General features: G+C 37.2%; 1 protein-coding gene across 2 annotated transcripts; it reads left to right on the top strand.

Moving 5' to 3' along the window:
- The first annotated feature begins 48 nt into the window (after positions 1–48).
- mst1 (macrophage stimulating 1) lies at positions 49–16,973 on the top strand. 2 transcript variants are annotated; one of them, XM_044121296.1, is made up of 19 exons: positions 49–131; positions 294–351; positions 794–938; positions 2,220–2,335; positions 2,413–2,527; positions 4,075–4,211; positions 6,847–6,967; positions 7,990–8,108; positions 9,878–10,052; positions 10,832–10,962; positions 11,513–11,615; positions 11,746–11,882; positions 11,995–12,027; positions 12,119–12,233; positions 12,323–12,400; positions 13,104–13,250; positions 13,352–13,458; positions 13,619–13,758; positions 15,012–16,973. In XM_044121296.1, exons 2-19 carry the CDS (start codon positions 303–305, stop codon positions 15,171–15,173), a joined length of 2,130 nt encoding a protein of 709 aa, XP_043977231.1. In that variant the 5' UTR covers positions 49–131; positions 294–302; the 3' UTR covers positions 15,174–16,973. The 2 variants fall into 2 exon arrangements, with proteins under 2 accessions (XP_043977231.1, XP_043977233.1); XM_044121298.1 differs by having other exon boundaries at positions 67–194.
- Positions 16,974–18,258: the final 1,285 nt, after the last annotated feature.

Below are 18,258 nucleotides of genomic sequence, written 5' to 3'. Positions count from 1 at the left end.
AAGGCGATGTGTCACTGCTTATTAATGATTAATAAGCTTATTGATTAGTTGTTTGGGGGATTAAGGCTACTGTTTGGTGAACAGCTTAGTGCTCTGCTGTGGGCTGTTGGATTTCTGCTTTCTGACTTTCTGTGAGGATTTTTGACAATTTAATCAACCTTTAAGGGTTTTTATTGTTTTTAAAATTATTTGAGGTGGGCTTATAGTCAGAAGTGCAAAATTCAGACTCACCTCATTGTAATTAAATCAGAGTTGATTATAGTATCATTACAAAAGAGTGCTATCTTCCTCAGAAGGAAACAATGAAGCTGTTTCTGCTCTTTATTCTCCTGACTACTGGATTGAGTACTGGTAAGACCCAGTTTTTCCCACATTTAAACTTAGTTAAGACTTTTACATGTTTGATTTACTTCTAGAGACACTTTACCAGATTAACAATGAAATTAAGTTGTATCACAGAGAGAAAATATGATTTAGAAAATTGAAATCAGAAAAAGTAATTGATAATTCCCTGTAAATAGTTAGAAGATTGATTTGTTTTGGACATATGACGAAAAATGGCTGAAATATTAGGTGTGTGTTAGCAGCTAGGTGTAAACATGCAGATATCTGAAGCTCTCTTTTGTCACAGTACACAAAACAGCAGCAGGAGAGTCTTGGTCCAAAGGTTACATGTGTGCAGGGTCATGTCCAAACGTTCCTGATGGTGCCACTGACCTGCTGCTGACCGTTTCTATCAGCATCAACACATTCACATCTGCATTATGTCTGGGATTCTGCTGTACATGAACAGCGCTCCGCAGTTCTCTCAACGACTACCAGCGCTCCGAGGGCAGGGAACTCGTTCCGACAGCCTGGAACGCAGCTCGGATGCAGATGTTGCCGGGTTTGAACTTGGAGGAGTGCGCAAGCCGCTGCTCACAATCACAGGACTGCAGGTAAAACTTCACGGTCTGCAGACAAGAATCACTTCGTATTTCTCTGAATACACACCATCCCTTGTCTTCAGTGTGGTAGTGGCTGCATCATGCTGTGGGAATAGTTTATTTTGGGGATACGGATAAATACAGTAAATTTATGGAATAAAACTTGTTAGAGGCTGCAAGAGACTTATTCTGGACTTGATTTAGTTTTTATTTGTTTACTTGTTTTGTTTTTTTTAACCTAAATATAAAACCAGAACTACACGGGAGTATTTGAATGGCCCAGTCAAAGTCTAAACTTAAAACCAATTGACAATACTTTACAAAAACGTAAACATTATGTTCACAGATTCTCTCTATTCAATTTAGTTACACTTGTGCTGTTTTGACAAGAAAAATGGGCATAAATTTCTGTCTGGTAGATATAGCATTTCTTTTTTGGTATATTTCAAGTATAACGTAAAATAAACAAACAACCAGTGCTTTCTCATATCCCCAATAATCTATCCCCAATATAGTATTTATATTAAATCCAAAGGTTTTGCTTTCAGATATCAAAGAAGTCAGCAGAGATATAAAGCGCACTTTACTACCCAACTAAACCTTTACAAGGCTCATAAATTAGATGAATTTGTGTGGACGTATCCCTGTTAATAAGTTACATTTGAATTTTTCAGAACAAAATAACAATAGTTTGAAACTCTTCAAGTAAAATTTCTCCAATCTCTTTTTATGCTCACTTTAAACATAAATATTCTGGATTTCTGTTGCATTTTCTAGTTGGATTTTCTAAAAGTGAGCAGTAAACAAACGCCAACATAGCCTGCATGTACAGAAGGTGTCTTGCCATCAGCCTACACTAAACGCTGTCCTCTTCCAGGCTAATTTTATCTCCTGCTGTCACTTTAAACGTCTTAATTGCTGCCCAAAGAGAGGAGAAACTCTCTCCATGCACACTTTTTCCCCCCATGTTACATCGTGATGATGAATCATGATGCAAATTCAGCATTAGACCCCTCATCCATATCTGTCAGAGTTGGAAGTTTGAGCAGTTGCTGAAGCTCCTAAATACAGAAATAGTCTGTGAGATATATATTTTTGTCCTCAAAGTTACTGTTTTTATAGCTTTTTGTGACAAAAAGTGCTTTATTTGCTCACATTTCCCCCCTGATCTGCAGCTACACACTGAATCTCCCACATCCGATAACATCGCTCACAGTTTCCCTCTACAAACATGCATAACTAGTAATTTATCTGGTTGTAAAAAAAACACTGAAAAACAATTCTCATCTCCAGAGCTTTCAACTATGAGATTCGTCCGATTGGCACCTGTAAACATCTGCCCTGGGTTGCCGACGGAAGTAACGCAGAAGTAAAGAGAAACGTCAACTGTGATCTTTACGAGAAGAAAGGTGAAGAGATGACTGGTGAAAATCAGCTTTTTAAGTAATTTTTTTTTTTTAATAACTGTTTTGGTTTGTTTTTGCAGTTTATGTAAGGAAGTGCATTGTAGGTAAAGGCGAAGACTACCGGGGGAAAGTTTTCACCACAAAAAGTGGACTCACCTGCCAGCAGTGGTGGTCAAAGTTTCCTCACGATCACAGGTGATTTGTTTTTCATGTACAAGTCAATAATTATCATAAACCTGCCTAAAAACATATTACAAGAGAAATAATCTTTTCAAAATATGGAGGGGTTTTTAAAGACATTAATTATATACATTAAGAGTTTATCACTATTTCCTTCGGTCAATTTGATTTTACAAATGATTTATTTAAAAATACCAGTAAATTTAGCCAAAACTGATATTTTCATAAAAACTAGGGGGAAAAAAGAAGAGGAAAATTACCTTTTTATTGCCAAAAGATGATTTAGATTGGAAAAAAAAAACTTTTGGCAACAAATGAGATGATATGATTTATTATCACCACATTCAGGATTGCTGTTTTCAGTCAATTTTAAACTTGACAAACTTAATTATTTTTTCTTATTATTAAAATTAGAGATATTACTATTATTTTAATTATTATTATTAATTATGATTCAGGTTCCCTTTGGGATTAATAAATTGGTTTTGAATTGAATAAAATTTGAAAATACCTTTAAACTAAATGTGACAAACAATCATATAGTCGGCTCCTTATTGAGAAATGTCAAGTTGTATTCCTTATGTATCCCTATCTTGCACTTATATAACAAAAAATAACATTGTTTCAAACATAACAAATATACAGACACAGATGTTTAATCTAGTTGAAGAAAAAGTGAGGATACTTTACCCTCTGGTTATTTTTAAAAGATCTGGTTTTTGATTTGAATGCATAACACTAAATACACCAATGAAGGAAATACAAAAATACTTAGAGTATCAAATTCCTGTTTCTTTTTGTATTATTTATTAAGAAATAAATGTTACATGAGTCAGGTTTTTTTTGACAGCAAAATATCAAAACTTGACAGTTAATCTGAATGATTTTCTTAGTATGCACTTTATGCAGAAACAAAATATGAGCAACAACTAAAATCTTAATATTAGAAGAGAATGGTGCTCCAAATGAAAATATTTACTTAATTTGTTACATGTAATCAATTAAAATTTGTCACACTTAATTTATTTATGTGTTTAACATGACAACTTAAACTTAATACATGTACTTGGATGAACTTAATTTAGTTACTTGTAACTAACTAACTCAATTTTTTAAGTTGAATTATTTGTTTTCTTTTTGTCTTCGGTTTCCAGTGTAACCAACGTTAATGTTAAAAAGATGAGAGAAGGTAGTTCAGAAGTAATCTGTTCCCGTTCTGTTCATAGACATGTAAAGGACACATCAAAATAATGTAAAAAGAAACAAATATCATAAATAAAGACGGTCTGATTACTCTGGTTAAACATTTGAATAGTTGTTTTCGCCACACTGTGTGCCAGCCTCATGGGAAACCCAAATTGTGCAACTCCAGATGAAACATCCAGATCTTTGTAGATTTTAGTAAAACAAACATTACATCAGAGCGCTGTGGATTTTCTCTCTCAGTCCAAGTCCTGTGCTTCAGTTTATCCAGCCGCCGCGAGCGTGTAAACTGAATGTCACCACCCACACATTATGTGGGTCAATCTGTCGCTCAGTTAAAACCACCCTGTTTGTCTCAGATGGACTCCTTCGCCTACCAACGGTCTGGAGCTGAACTACTGCAGGAACCCGGATGGGGATCGAATCGGTCCGTGGTGCTACACCACTGACCCTGAGCGACGCTACGAAAGCTGCAACATCCCACAGTGCAAAGACGGTACGACTTTAACAGGATGAAAAACTGAAGAACACGTAGTTGAAATGTTATACAGAAAATATAGGTGCAGCTTTTTGAGTGGAAGTTTTAGCATTTTTGTAAAGACGTTTTCCTTAAAAAAAAGATCAGTGATGCAAAAATTTAACAATTCAGGTTCTTTTTTACTTTGTTTCATAAAAAGAAGATTATATTCACAAATAAAAAAGACCTATTCCAACAAATGATGTACTGATTTACTTATTGGCTTTTGGTATGTTGAAATATTGTACAGAAAATATAGCTGGAGTTTTGTGGTTGAGTGCAAGTTTTAGTGTCTTTGTAATGATATTTGCCTGAAAAAACAAGTCATTGACGGAAAAATTCAGGTTCTTACTAAGTTTCACAGAAAATATTTTTTGTGAAAAGAATCTTTTTGCAAATAAGATTGTTATATCTACGACTTCAATGGAAAAAGAAACTAAAGAACAAGCTGTTTAGAGCTTTTGATTTGTTGAAACATTTTACATTGTACTCCAAATTATTATGCAAGTGATATTTTCTCAGATTTTCTTAAATGGTCAATGCAAATGATGGTCAGTATACTTTTCAAGTCATGAACTATTACAGTATAAATCAAATTTTCCTGAACAAAGCTCCCAATGAGAACAGTATTTTTTTCAAAAATAAAAAACTCAAAATGCACTGTTCCAAATTATTAATGCACAGCCGATTTTCTAAACAGTTTATAGATTATAAAGAAGTGCAAACTGTCATTCTTTGAATGTGCAACATTAAGTGGTCACATGTACTAAAATCAAAAACTGTTTCAATCAAAAACATCTTAACAGACGAGTTACATGTTAACATAGGAGCCCTTCTTTGATATCACCTCCACAATTCTCTGCATCCATTGAACTTGTGAGTTTGTGGAAAGTTTCTGCTTGAATTTCTCTGCAGGATGTCAGAATATCTTCCCAGAGCTGCTGTTTTGATATGAACTGAATTACACCCTCACATCTTCTGCTTGAGGAAACTTGAAACTTGCTTGACGTTCTTAATAGGGTTGAGGTCAGAGGTCAGAGGAGGACGGTGACCACACCATGAGTTTCTCCCCTTTTATGCACATAGCAGCCAATGACACAGTGGGATTCCTTGCAGCATGGGATGGTGCATTGTCATGATGAAGATGATTTTGCTACTGAAGGTTCGGCTCGTCTTTTTGAACCATGAAAGAAAGTGATCAGTCAGAAAGTCCATATACTTTGCTGAGGTCATTTTCACACCTTCAGGGATCAATGGTTTTGCCCCTATGATTTCAGCCCACAGCATGACTCCACCTCCTCCTTGCTGATGTCACAGCCGTGTTGGGACATGGTGGCCATCCACCAACAATCCACCTCTGCGTCCATCTGGACCATCCAGGGTTGCACAGCAGTCATCAGTGAACAAAATTAATCTTCATGTAGGGCTGGGCCCTCTGCAACCGTTTCTGCTTATGAGTTCTGGTTAGGGGTCCAATAGGTTCCTGCACCACAAGCCTCTGGAGGATCCTCCACCTTGAGGTTCCAGAGACACCAGCAGGTTCAAATAACTGTTTGCTGCTTTGTAAGGGCGTTTTAACAGCTGCTCTTTTAATCTGATGAATTTGTCTAACAGAAACTTTCCTCATTATGCCTTTATCTGTACAAACCATCTTTGTTCTGAATCAGCCACAAATCTCTTCACAGTATAACACTTCAGTTTTTGTTAAATATCTAATGTTTTCAAACCTTGTCATATGGCACTACACTATCTGATGATTTTCGTCAACAGAGAGATTTTCTTTCTCTTTCCCATGTTGCTTGAAACCTGTGGCCTGCTTAATAATGTGGAACATCCTTCTTAAGTAGATTTCCTTTAATTGAGCTCACCAGACAAACTAATCAACCCAGCTCTCTGAAATTAATTATAGAGATTCAAAGAGCCCTGACACACAATACCATCTATAAATTTAATAGCGCAACAAAAAACTTAATCTTTATGACACTTAAATCCAATTTGCATAATAATTTGGAACATGGTGTAAGCACGGAAAGCATGGCTGCAGTTTTGTGGCTGAGTGCAAGTTTCAGCATCTTTGTGAAAACATTTGCCTAAAAAAAATAGATCCTTGACAGAAAAATAAAACAATTCCTGTTCTTCTTACTTTGTTTCACAAATATCCATCCATCCATTTTCTGAACACCCTTCTTCCCTAATGGGGTCGGGAGGGTTGCTGGTTCCTATCTCCAGCTGCGTCCCATCGCCAGTCTGCTTGAAACACAGAGACATACAAGACAAACAACCATTCACACACTCACATTTTAGAGACCAATTAACCTGACAGTAGAATTTTTTGGACTGTGGGAGGAAGCCGGACCGGAGCACAGGAGAACATGCAAACTCCATGCAGAAAGACCCCGGGCCGGGATTTGAACCCAGGACCTTCTTGCTGCAAGGCAACAGCTCTACCAACTGCGCCACTGTGCAGACCTGTTTCACAAATAGATTATCAAATTAACAGATCTTAAAAAAGCGTAACTCTATTAGCAACAAAGGATGTACTGGTTTGCTTATTTTTGAGGAGTTTTTCTCATTGCTTGCATAAAAATGTCTAACTTTGTGCCTGTGTCTGCAGAGGTGTGCATCACCTGCAACGGAGAAGACTACCGAGGTCAGGTGGATCACACTGAGAGCGGCAAAGAGTGTCAGAGATGGGATCAGCAATTCCCTCATCAACACATCTACCAGCCTGAAAAGTATATGTTCACGCATAGCTGCACTGCTTTTAGTGAGCAAATTAATTGGCTTTTTTGATGCAATACATTGCTATTCTTTAGATGTTGCTGTACACCTATAGAGAAATATGTTGTGGCTTTGCTATTTTTCCAGGTATTCAGTTTTACATTTTTCAATCAGGATAAACAATCAATTTAAACTTCCATGTGAAACTGTGGAAGAACTGTGAACTGCTTCTATGTTCACAAACTCCATTTCATTATGGAAGATGTTCAGCCATTATCGTGCCATGATTAGCTGACGCATAATTCCAGGCAAACTAGAGGAAGTGATAAATTAAAATGTCTCATCCTCAGAGCAACAGAGAAGTTGCTCTGGGAATATGAGTTCAGACTACCTGCAGTTCTACTGTAAAGGGAAATAACTCTCCTGTTTAAGGTGGTATATGTAGATTAGAGCGTTTTCAGAATCAGAATAATAAAAAGCTGTAGTTTAAAAAACTGCTTTACCTTTAGCTTTTACTTTGTGGCAGTATCCTCCAAGGCGAGGGAGTCAAATAAACTTGACAAGTCAATCATCTGCACATTTTGGTACCTCAAATAGTTTACTTTCTTCAGGACAAATGAAACTGGACAAATTTTAGGATTTCTACCTGTTTCATGTTCAGTGTTGAGGAACTTTTACTTCCTTCAAAAATGTATCCAGGCATTTCTGTTTTTGTAGAATATAAAATTGAAACCTATTTCTCTATAGACAGTTGTTTGAAATGGAAAACGCAAAGCAACATTTCGCTAAAGTATACCAGATATATGTAGAGTATAGCTGCTAAACTGAACTGGCCAATATCTCCAGTCAGAAAAATAAGAAAATCTTGTGAAAAACAAGACTGACCACGGACCCAAGTGTAGACACGATAAAAAGATAAAATATATCTTTACAAAAGGGGAAAATCCTTTTAGTGGCAGTTTCATCAACATTGTTTAATATTTGTTTTTAATCTTTTATCATGTTAATGTTTTTATGCGGTGTCTATCTATTTCAGGTACCCTGACAAGAGCTTAGATGATAATTACTGCCGTAACCCGGATGCCTCCCCGGTGCCGTGGTGTTACACCACCGACCCTGAAACAGAGAGAGAGAGCTGCGACATCAGCAAATGCAGTAAGAAAATATTTATTTTTCTGCACAAAAATCCTAAACTTGTCCACCTTTTCCACATTTAAAGCTGAATAGACAGATTTATGTCACTGAATGCAAAATTTAAACATTGTGGATAACATTTTTGTTTCTAATAACTGAACTGTAGATTTAGTTGCAATGGTCTCTGTCTTATTGTAAAGTTTAGTTCACTATTTTCATTTATTTATTTGCTTTAGTGTGGAAAAAGAAAAAGCTGATTCCTGAAAAACACAATGGGACTAGGTTATGTTATTAATTCAAAGTAATTAAATCACCTTGTTATTGTTTGGCACATTAGCTTCTTAAATATGACACATTTCAGCGTTGGTACCGGTGTGTCGGGTTCAGGGCTGATTGCTGCAGAACCAAACAGATGTTTGTCCAAGATTTTAAGTCTGATTATTCTCAGACGTCTTTCGGTTCAGTGAGGGTTAATTGAAACAAACTCCCTAGCTATTTTATTGTTTATGCAACTTGTTAAGGATTAAATTAGTTTTTATTTGTTTAGTTTCTTATTTTTTCTTTTTCTCCTGATTTGTTTTGACTGATCAATGAAAAACTAATAGAATTTAATGTGTAGGATTATTATTATTTAATTGTTTTTTAAGCAGCAATTCAATGTTTTCCCCAACATTCAACATGAGTTGTGTAATGTGTCAAGAACAACACGAGCTTTTCTGGTGATAAAGCAGATCAATCCCGCAACAAAAGTTTGAAAAGAACGCCATCTTGTGGTGAGATAATTGAACCGATAATTGATAATTGAACCGAAATAATCAGAAAGACATGGGCCACACTAGCAGTGTTTCTTTCATTGAGTCTCTTTGAACCAGAAGCTGGGATAGAAATGTTTAATGTCAGTGAAGGACAAACTGTCGTACAAATTCTTATTGTTACATTAAAAACATGTAGAATTTAATTTGGGAATGGAGTTTCCAGAGTCTGGAGGTAGAGGAGAGGCTCAGAAGTTGCTTGGGGATCCGCGCAAAGTTTTCATGGTTTGAAATAATTTAAGGAACCGTGTAACCAGCTGGTGTTAATTCATTGTGTTTCACCAAGTTCAAAGGCTGAATTATACAGCGATATATCTAAAATGTTACTGAGTTACATGTAAAATCAACTTCATGTCATGTTTTAATGCTCGATTCGTTCATGCATGTTTGAGAAATCCTTTAATCTCCATGGCAACCATTCAGCTGTGCAAAACGCTTCGATGGATATAGATCCACCTTCAATGTTCATCCTCAGAGCTGCAGTTTCCAAGCTATCAAAGTTTGGCCTCACAGAGTAGCCCTCCCCCACTGAGCTCCTTCAGACTAGCCAGCAGCAATTAGCAAATGCCTGGTGGAACTGAACATCAGCTCATTAAAGTAGTTACTTCTCAGTGAATCACTGATAAAAACATTTGTTAAAGTGTTAATAGATGCTGTGATGACGTCCTGAAGGCCGAGTTTCAAAAAGAACAGGAATTTCCTAAAGAGACAGAGACCCAATTTCAACGTGTTTAATTACAAAGTTAAATTCCTTTTAAGTTATATTTGGCATATATTGCATTTTTATAACAACTAACAACGGCAACATAGTTACTTGATTGTGCTATAAAATTACGCTCCATGGAAAATACAAAATACTTCCCCTTTAAAATGCTGCAACACTAAATAAATTATGTTTCTTCTGATAATAGCATCTGTCCCTCTTATCTGTGCATGTGAAAGCTAATTTTTCTTAAAAACATCTCTCCCTGACTTTAGCTGAAGTCCTTGTGGAGAAGGGGCAGCGCTCCAGCTTCACCACCAACTGCTTCAGAGGTCGAGGCGAAGACTATCGTGGCAAAGTCAACGAGACGGCGTCTGGCATCCCCTGTCAGCGATGGGACATCCAGGTTCCTCATCGGCATCCCTTCATCCCAAACATCTATGAGTGCAAGTAAGCACTGTGTTGATTTTAATGGAGGGGGTGGACAGGTTGCATAAGTATGTATATTAGTATAAGTGCAGGGAATAACTTGCAGTTTTATTTCTCTGCTAACACTTGCTAACAGACTATTAGCAATTCCAGAGTGAAACTGGTTGGCCGCAGAGCGACGTGTTATAAGTTTTCCTGTGACTTTTTGTACATTTATCTGGCAGAAACGATTTACATAATTTCATTTAGTAAATGTTATTCTTCATGCATAGTGCCTTGTAAAAGCAATCACACTAGTTTAGCTTGTGTAACAAACGTTTATTGGGATTTTTTTGTGATCGATCAATATAAAGTAGTGGATCATCATGATGTGAAAGGAAAATGTTACATTGTTTATTAGATGGGAAGATTAATTTAGCTAAATTAATCTTAATTTAACTAAATTAATCTTCCCATCTAATATTCTTTCCACAACATGATGCTGCCATCACTGTGTTTTGCCATGAACGTGGTGTGTTCAGGTGGAAGTGCATCATTAGTTTTAGCATTAAAACACAAACAGGTAGATTTAGGGAAAATGAATGACAAAACAAAGAAATGGCTGAAATGGACTGAAAAGATATAAAACTAAAAAGAACATAAATACCAATATTCAAGAGAAAGAACACAGGAATAAAAGGATATTTAAGATGTGAGAACACTTATTGCCAGGCACTGTGCAAATTCAGTGGGCTGTCAAATTCTCTAAATTAGGAGGATTATTGGTGTGCTAAACTGATTCTTGGTTACGTCTCATCTAGGGGTCTAGAGGAAAACTACTGCCGTAACCCAGACGGTTCTGAGGCTCCCTGGTGTTTTACGTCAGTGCCAGAGATGAGGACTGTTCTCTGCCTGCAGATCAAACGCTGCGCTGATGACATAGAGGCTGAGGGTACGTCGCCTTGATTCAGAAATGATCTAAAAATAAATCCAAATCCTCAATGCACTCCTCCACTTTAATGACACTTTTATTTCACTTATAACTAGGGCTAAACAATAAATCAATAACAATATATACTGCAATAAACACGTGATCAATATCAATAGATGATACATCCCATACAGGTTGATGAAAGTCTTTAACTCCTCCATCTCTCACAGCCAGCTAAGCTAGGTTGATGGAATCAACTAAATCACGTGCTATTTGGTTGCCTAGCAACTGTTCTTTGGTTACCTAGCAACAGTCTGTCGAGTAACTTTTGTAGCAGTTTAAGGTTTCACTCATAACTGCTTAAAAATAATAAACAATTGCATGGAATGAAAGCTATAAATAAAACTCAAAAAGTCATGTCACCAGTTTCACAGTATTTCAGATATTTAAAACAAAAAAACTAATCAATAATGGTCAATATCGACTAATATGAGCGATACGATATATTGTGATAAGTTTCCCAGTTTATCGTCCAGCTATACTTATTACAGTAATCTTTTTATTTTCCCAGACTGCTACCATGAAAATGGAAAAAACTACAGAGGTGTCGTCCGCAAAACTCGCAAAGGCATCACCTGTCAGAAATGGAACGTGAACACACCTCATCAGACCAGGTGTGGCGATACTTTGGGGCTTTTATACAAACAATCCACAGTAAAAGCCAACCTCCTTCTACAAAGCAAAGCTCTTATCTCATATGACTAATATATTTAGATTTGTGTGATTTATTTATTTTTTTTTTAGAATAAACCCACGGACGCACCCGGACGCCAACCTGACGGAGAACTATTGTCGTAACCCAGACGGGGACCAACACGGGCCCTGGTGTTACACCACTGACCCCAAAACTGAGTTTGACTACTGCGCCATTAAACAGTGTGGTACTTACCTCTGCTTTTTGTGTGTTCAGTTTAAAATAGTTCAAGAGAACTGCTTATCCAATCCTCTTTTTATTACTTTAACAGGTTTTTTTTTTCTGTTGCTTTCAAACAGCTGGAGAGAAAGTGCCACTGACAGAAACTGTGGGTTAGTTTGCAAAATAACATGGATAAAAAGCTGCTCAGAAGACGCTACGGTTTTCTTGTGCGGTCATATTGTTGTCTTTTTGTGAACACAGAGACGGTGGAGTTCAGCGAGTGCGGGAAGAGAGACGACCGTCCCCAGCCGACCAGGTTGCGTATCGTGAATGGAATCCCTGGGAACTCGCCGTGGACTGTGAGCCTCAGAGACAGGTCAGGCTGACAGCTGACGGCGTTTGGTGATGAACTATCAAAACAGTCTCTGTTGCGCTGTGAATAACCTCTGACCTCTTTGTGTGCAGGAAAGGAAACCACTTCTGTGGAGGATCTATGGTGAATCCCAGATGGGTGATCAGCACAAAGCAGTGCTTCTCCTCCTGGTAGTTCATTTAGGAAGGCTCTGAGATTTTACACGTCAAATGTGGAGCTGGGATAGCAAGCAAATTTATTTATATATTTAATGTAAAATGTATTATAAAAATATAGTGATAACATAGCTCAATTGAAACAATAATGCCAATGTACAATAGTTAATTTATTAGTTAACATGTAAATAAAAATCAGGTGGAAAACCCTTTTTTTAGTCAGTGAGTGTGGTACACCAACCGTAAATTTTAGTTTATAAATTTTAATAGTTTCAAACTACAACTGTTTTTTGTTTGTTTTTTTAAGTTCTTGTCAGATTATTAACTTTGAAAATACAGAAAAGGAAAAAAAACTCTAACATTTTACATCAATTTGGTTTAAAAATGGCGTCACTTTATTGATGCATTCATTAGCTGGACCTCGTATCCTAAGATAACTCAAAGGTAGATTGGTAGTTGCAAAAAATAAAATAAATTAATGTTTTATTGTGGTAGTGTATTGTAACACAGGAATTTTTTTTCAGAAAAATATAACCATTTATTTGCACAGGCCTTTATAAAATTTATGATATCCTTGGGTAAAATTACGACCCTTTTGGTATTTGCAGAAAAGATTTAAAACAAAAATGCATGACATAATCTTATTGTTTTATTTTAATCAAATAAGCAGCTGCCTTTTTTGATGTTTGTCTCCATGTTTTGTTTTTGTTTTTTACAGCTATGTGGACCTTCCTGGGTACTCCGCCATGATGGGAACTCTTTTCCGTGACCCTCAGGAAGGAGAGCCTGGCGTGCAAACCATTCCTCTCACCAAGATTGTGTGTGGACCCTCTGAGTCTCAGCTGGTCATGCTGCAGCTGGAGTAGTGTGTATAATCGTGCATCAAGACACACCCTCACGCACAACCACTTGCACATAATAACTACCAAAGTTTCTCCTTTGACTGCGCATTCTGTCTGTCTCAAGTCCGGCCCAGTTCAACGAGCGTGTCTCTCAGATTTGCCTCCCGCCCGAGCGCTACATAGTGCCCGAGCACACAAAGTGTGAAATAGCTGGATGGGGTGAAACGAGAGGTAAGAGAGACTCTGGAGTCAGAAGGCTACAGATGCACTTTCTGCAAAAGATTAAAACTTGAGGCTAAAGTAACGTTGCATGGAAATGAGAGAGAGGGAAATTTCTTCACCTTTTCTGAGCATGCTACTTGCTGCAGTTTTCTTGTCGCTGTTTTTTCAGGGACGGGAGATGAGACCGTCCTCAATGTTGCACACGTGCCAGTTATCAGCAACACTGAATGCAACAAATACTTCAGAGGTCGCGTTCGAGAAAATGAGATGTGCACAAACTCTTTTCAGGCGGGAGTTGGTGCCTGTGAGGTAGGTGTCTGCAGTAAACATGTTGATGCCTTTTTCTTAGTTCATGCAGTTTTCTTTACTTATACAGAAATAATAAACATTATAAATAGCTGTACAATAAACACACTTTTGACTATCATGCAAGCATTAAGCTGACCCCTTGTGGTAGTTTAAAGGAATGCAGTGTCTTGCAAAAGTATTCTCACTTTATCTCATCAAGGCTTCAACGCACTTTGTTATGATTTATAGTGATAAACCAGGAGAGTGGTTAATTGAAAGTTGAAGAGTTTTCAACTTTAACTACAAATAAAATTATAAAAAGCATTTCATGCATTTGTAATCCAACCCCTTTGCACTCTGATGCCCCAAAATGAAATCCAGTGCCACCAACTGACTTCAGAATCTCATGATCTCTCATGGAGATCATGAGATTAATTTTCTAGATGTTAACAAGTTTATTTTGTGGTTTAATTAAATAAACATTTCTTTTCTAACATTTCTTGCAGCGTTATCATTAATCTGTTGTGGAAATTCTGTGCAAAAGTTACATTTAAAATACACTTGTGTTTTAAATTACCTTCTCTACTTAGAAGCGGTGTTAAAAGCATTATTGTTTTTTTTTTTGTTTTTTTTTGGTGAGTTAGGAGTCACTGTGAAGGGCCCAAAGAGGCAAATACTTAAACTCTGTTTTAGGTCAAGTACTAATATGTTCCCAGAGCTGTTGGGATGGCAGGTAGAGGAAATAAACCTTACGTTTACCACACGCCAGCGTATATAACACAAAACATTGGACTTTGGCCACTACCAAACCCACAAGATAAACTAAACTCTTAGCATTTTCTTTTATTCTTACTAAAGTCTCCAAAAGCCCTAAACAATGGTATAACAGAAAAGTAGCGCTAACAGAAATGTCACTCCAGAAAATAAAATCTAATAAATAATGCTTTCCAAATCTTTCATAAAAAGTGACTGAATGTGTTTCCCCAAACATGAAACTGTTTCTTTGACAAGAAGTAAAGCATGTGAACTGCCGTAGATTAAATCCCCTCATACATAAAAAAAAAACCCAAAACCCTCCTCTGATGATTTATCCTGCTTTGAGGAGAGAACATACAGCTATTTATAAGTTCCTATAAATCAAACACATCCACCATATGGCTAATGTAAGTGAACTGGCAAGATGTGACTGCAAGATGTTTCCCACCTCGGCAGTGACACTCAGTCATAACAGAGACAAATAATGACTCCAGAGTGTTGTTGCTGTGTGTCTGCAGAAAGACTATGGCGGCCCTCTGGCGTGTCAGAACGCCGACTGCTGGGTGCTGGAGGGCGTGATCATCCCCATGAGGCGCTGCGGACACCCGGGACAGCCCAACATTTTCATTCGCGTGTCTGTGTACGTAGACTGGATCAAGAAGGTCATGGAGATGGCTTAGCCATCTAGGAACTGAGCAAATGCTTCAACGTTCTCAAGAGAGGCACATTTTTATTCTGTTAGAAGTTAAAACTTGTGCTAATCAAACTGTACAATTGGGATTTATGTCCAGGCTTATGTAGCTATGATGCCACAATGTTACCAGAACATTAACACAGTGTAATTTGTTGTTTTGTATCTGCTCTAAGTTCTTTTATTGCACTTAAACTTGGAGATAATCCATTCTGAAAATGTTAGTGTTTGCAAACATTTTTTTCTATGCTTTACATTATAGACTCCTTACATTTCAAAGGGCCAGTATTTTCAAGACATATAGTGGTGTGTGATAGCACAATAAAGTAACTATGTTACTTTCAGTTGTTATAAAAATACTGCATATATCAAACACAACTCAAAAGAAATTTTGCTTTCCAGTTTAAGGCCTTGAAATTGGGCTTCTGCCTCTTTAAGAAGTTCTTGCTCTTTCTGAAACTCCGCCTTCAGGAGGTCATCACAGCAACGGTCCTCCATTGCTGGAGGACCGTTGTGAAATGTAAAAATGTAACAACATTTTTACTAGTGTTTCACTCAGAAGTTGCTCCTATAATGAACTGAGCAGATGCAGTTCCACTTGGTGTTTGCTAATTGCTTCTGGCTAGTCTGAAGGAGCAGAGTGCTGCATCTTGAAACGAGGAGGAGCTGCAAGTAGTAACATATTGATCTGTTTAATGCATTCAAACCTTCTAGCAACATGTTTACTAACAAAAGTTGCTATGTATGTATTGGAGTAATTTTGTGACAAAGGGACAGACAAAAGTGTAAGAGGTGAAATGTTCAATTTCTAACCACATTTTAGAAGAGCAGATGAGGCATTTTTGACTTTCCAAGTTGGAAATCCAACGTTTTGGGTTATCCTCTGGGATTTTTCAGTCCGTCAGAGTTGAATTTGTATACAAATATGTAATTTGCCAATGCATACATCTCCATGATTAATTTAAGTACTGCATTCTGACTCCTGCTCTAATAAATGTTCTTCCTGATAATAACTATTTTTTTAAAGTTGTATAATGTAGCCTCATGCCAAATATGAAAAGATAATTAACAAAAAAAGGTTTTGAAACAAGAACAGCACATTGAACATGGTATTGTCTTTTATTTGGATTTTGTTTGATAGATCAACACAAAGCTTCACACTTGGTTTGTAAGGTATTTTTGCAAACTAAAATCTAAAATGTTTGGCTCAAAACCTTGAGTCACCTTTCATTGCAATCACTGCTACAAATCTTTCGAGGTATTTTTTACCAGCTTGGTTAATTTAGAGACTGAAATTTGTCCTCATGCTTCTTTGCAACATGGTTGAAGCTCCATCAGATTAAAAGAGAACAAGTTTGTGAATTTTAGGTTTTGAGTATCGCCACAGATGTTCAATTAGATCTCAGCCAGTTTTGCTCATTAATATGTTTGTAGCTAAACCATTTAATTGTTGCTTTAGTCTGACGGTAGGTTTAAGATTGAGATTGTTGTCTTGCTGGAAGACAAAGCTCTGCCACGGTCTATTTTAGCAGGTTTTCATCAAGGATTTTCATGTGTTTTCTCCATCCATCCCCAAAGAAAAATATCCCCCCAGCATCATGCTGCCTCCACCATATTTTACTGGCAGGGGGGGATATCAATCGTCCACCCGCCCCTTGCAAGAACGAGCTGGTATAGATGATGGATGAATACATATCCACACCAAACAATTGAAAACATGCATAATTTTCTGTAGACTTTCTAATTACCCATTACATAATCCCAATAAATTATGTTTAAAAAGGTTAAAGAGGTTTGAATACTTTTTCAAAGAACTGTTTTAAATGAGTTGTTTCCCATCTGGGTGAGACAAGAAGCACCGCAAGAGAAGAGTTTGGTTTACAGCAAAGTTTTGAAGATCCGAACCTTCACCCCCCCCCCAGTAAGTACTCCCATTACTACAAAACTGTACGCCTCCCCCTGTCTCGCCTTGGCATTGAGTGGGAGCTCCAAAATACATTCTTTGCCCCCAGCCTCTAAAAAGAAATCCCTCCTCTGCCTGTCTTTTGATGCCTGCCCCCACCTCCAAAGACATGCCTTTGTGCCTTATGCAGAACTGTATGCGCTGCACATTCTTGCTAGTTCTATAGGAGGATTTTTGTAACCCGGTCCTGATGAGCCCACGGAATTCAGCTTAAATAAACCTCAAGATCAGAGTCCGACCAAATCTCCGACTGCAGAGGGCCACTGAACTCTCAAATGTGGACACGCTACAAAAAAAAAAAAAAAAAGAAAAAAAGAAAAACTCCCTGCAGTGTCTTCTTCTTGTTGGCTTTGGCACCAATGTTTTACCTGTGCATGCAATATCTTCGTTTTGTTTTTGTTTTTTTCTGCACAAGCAGAAACTAATAGAGGCTGATTGTGGACGTTGATGGATCATTTCTCTTCAGTTTTAATGTTTGGTCTAAGATGGCAAGCATTTGCTCCAAAATAGATCAACTAAAATGTTTTAATATGTTTTAAAAAACTGTTAAAGAAATCATGTCTTTCAAAATGAGGCACACATACGTATTCAGCTACCTTACTTGAAATGTAACTAATATCATGATGATATCATAATGATTATTGATATCGACAATTATTGATTAGCTTTTTGTTTACATATATGAAATACTGCCAAACTGGTGGCGTGACCACAGTTTTCATAGGTTTTTATTTTATTTTATTTTGATTGTAATTTTTAAGCTGTTATGTGGCACAGAAGCAAAACCTGAAACTGCTGCTAGTTACTCAGTTACTAACTACTGTTACTAGGTAACCAAAGAATGACTGAGTTGCTAGGTAACCAAAGAATGAGTGAGTTAGTTGATCCCACCCACCTTGTTTAGCTTGCTGTGAGAGGTTGAGCGACCAAAGCCTTTCCTCTGCCTTCATCCCCCAGAATGCTGTGCGGTTTTGGGTCAGAATATTTTATTGAATATTGAAGAATCTCTCAGATTTATTATAGTGCCTATCACAATATTGTTATTGATTTATTGTTCAGCTCCTTGTAAACATAGCCTGTGAGAGGACACTGTTCACTAAAATATAAGAAA

This window comes from Gambusia affinis, linkage group LG07, assembly GCF_019740435.1.
Source record: "Gambusia affinis linkage group LG07, SWU_Gaff_1.0, whole genome shotgun sequence".
Taxonomy (NCBI): Eukaryota; Metazoa; Chordata; class Actinopteri; order Cyprinodontiformes; family Poeciliidae; genus Gambusia; species Gambusia affinis.
The sequence above is the reverse complement of the archived record's forward strand: the minus strand, read 5'-3'. Positions and strand labels throughout refer to the sequence as shown.

Excerpts from the sequence above, each read along its gene's own strand:
- mst1 (XM_044121296.1), top strand. The coding sequence starts at position 303 with ATGAAGCTGTTTCTGCTCTTTATTCTCCTGACTACTGGATTGAGTACT. Across the intron at positions 352-793 it reads GACTACTGGATTGAGTACTG|CGCTCCGCAGTTCTCTCAAC; the intron begins GTAAGACCCAGT and ends GTACATGAACAG. Across the intron at positions 4,212-6,846 it reads CATCCCACAGTGCAAAGACG|AGGTGTGCATCACCTGCAAC; the intron begins GTACGACTTTAA and ends CTGTGTCTGCAG.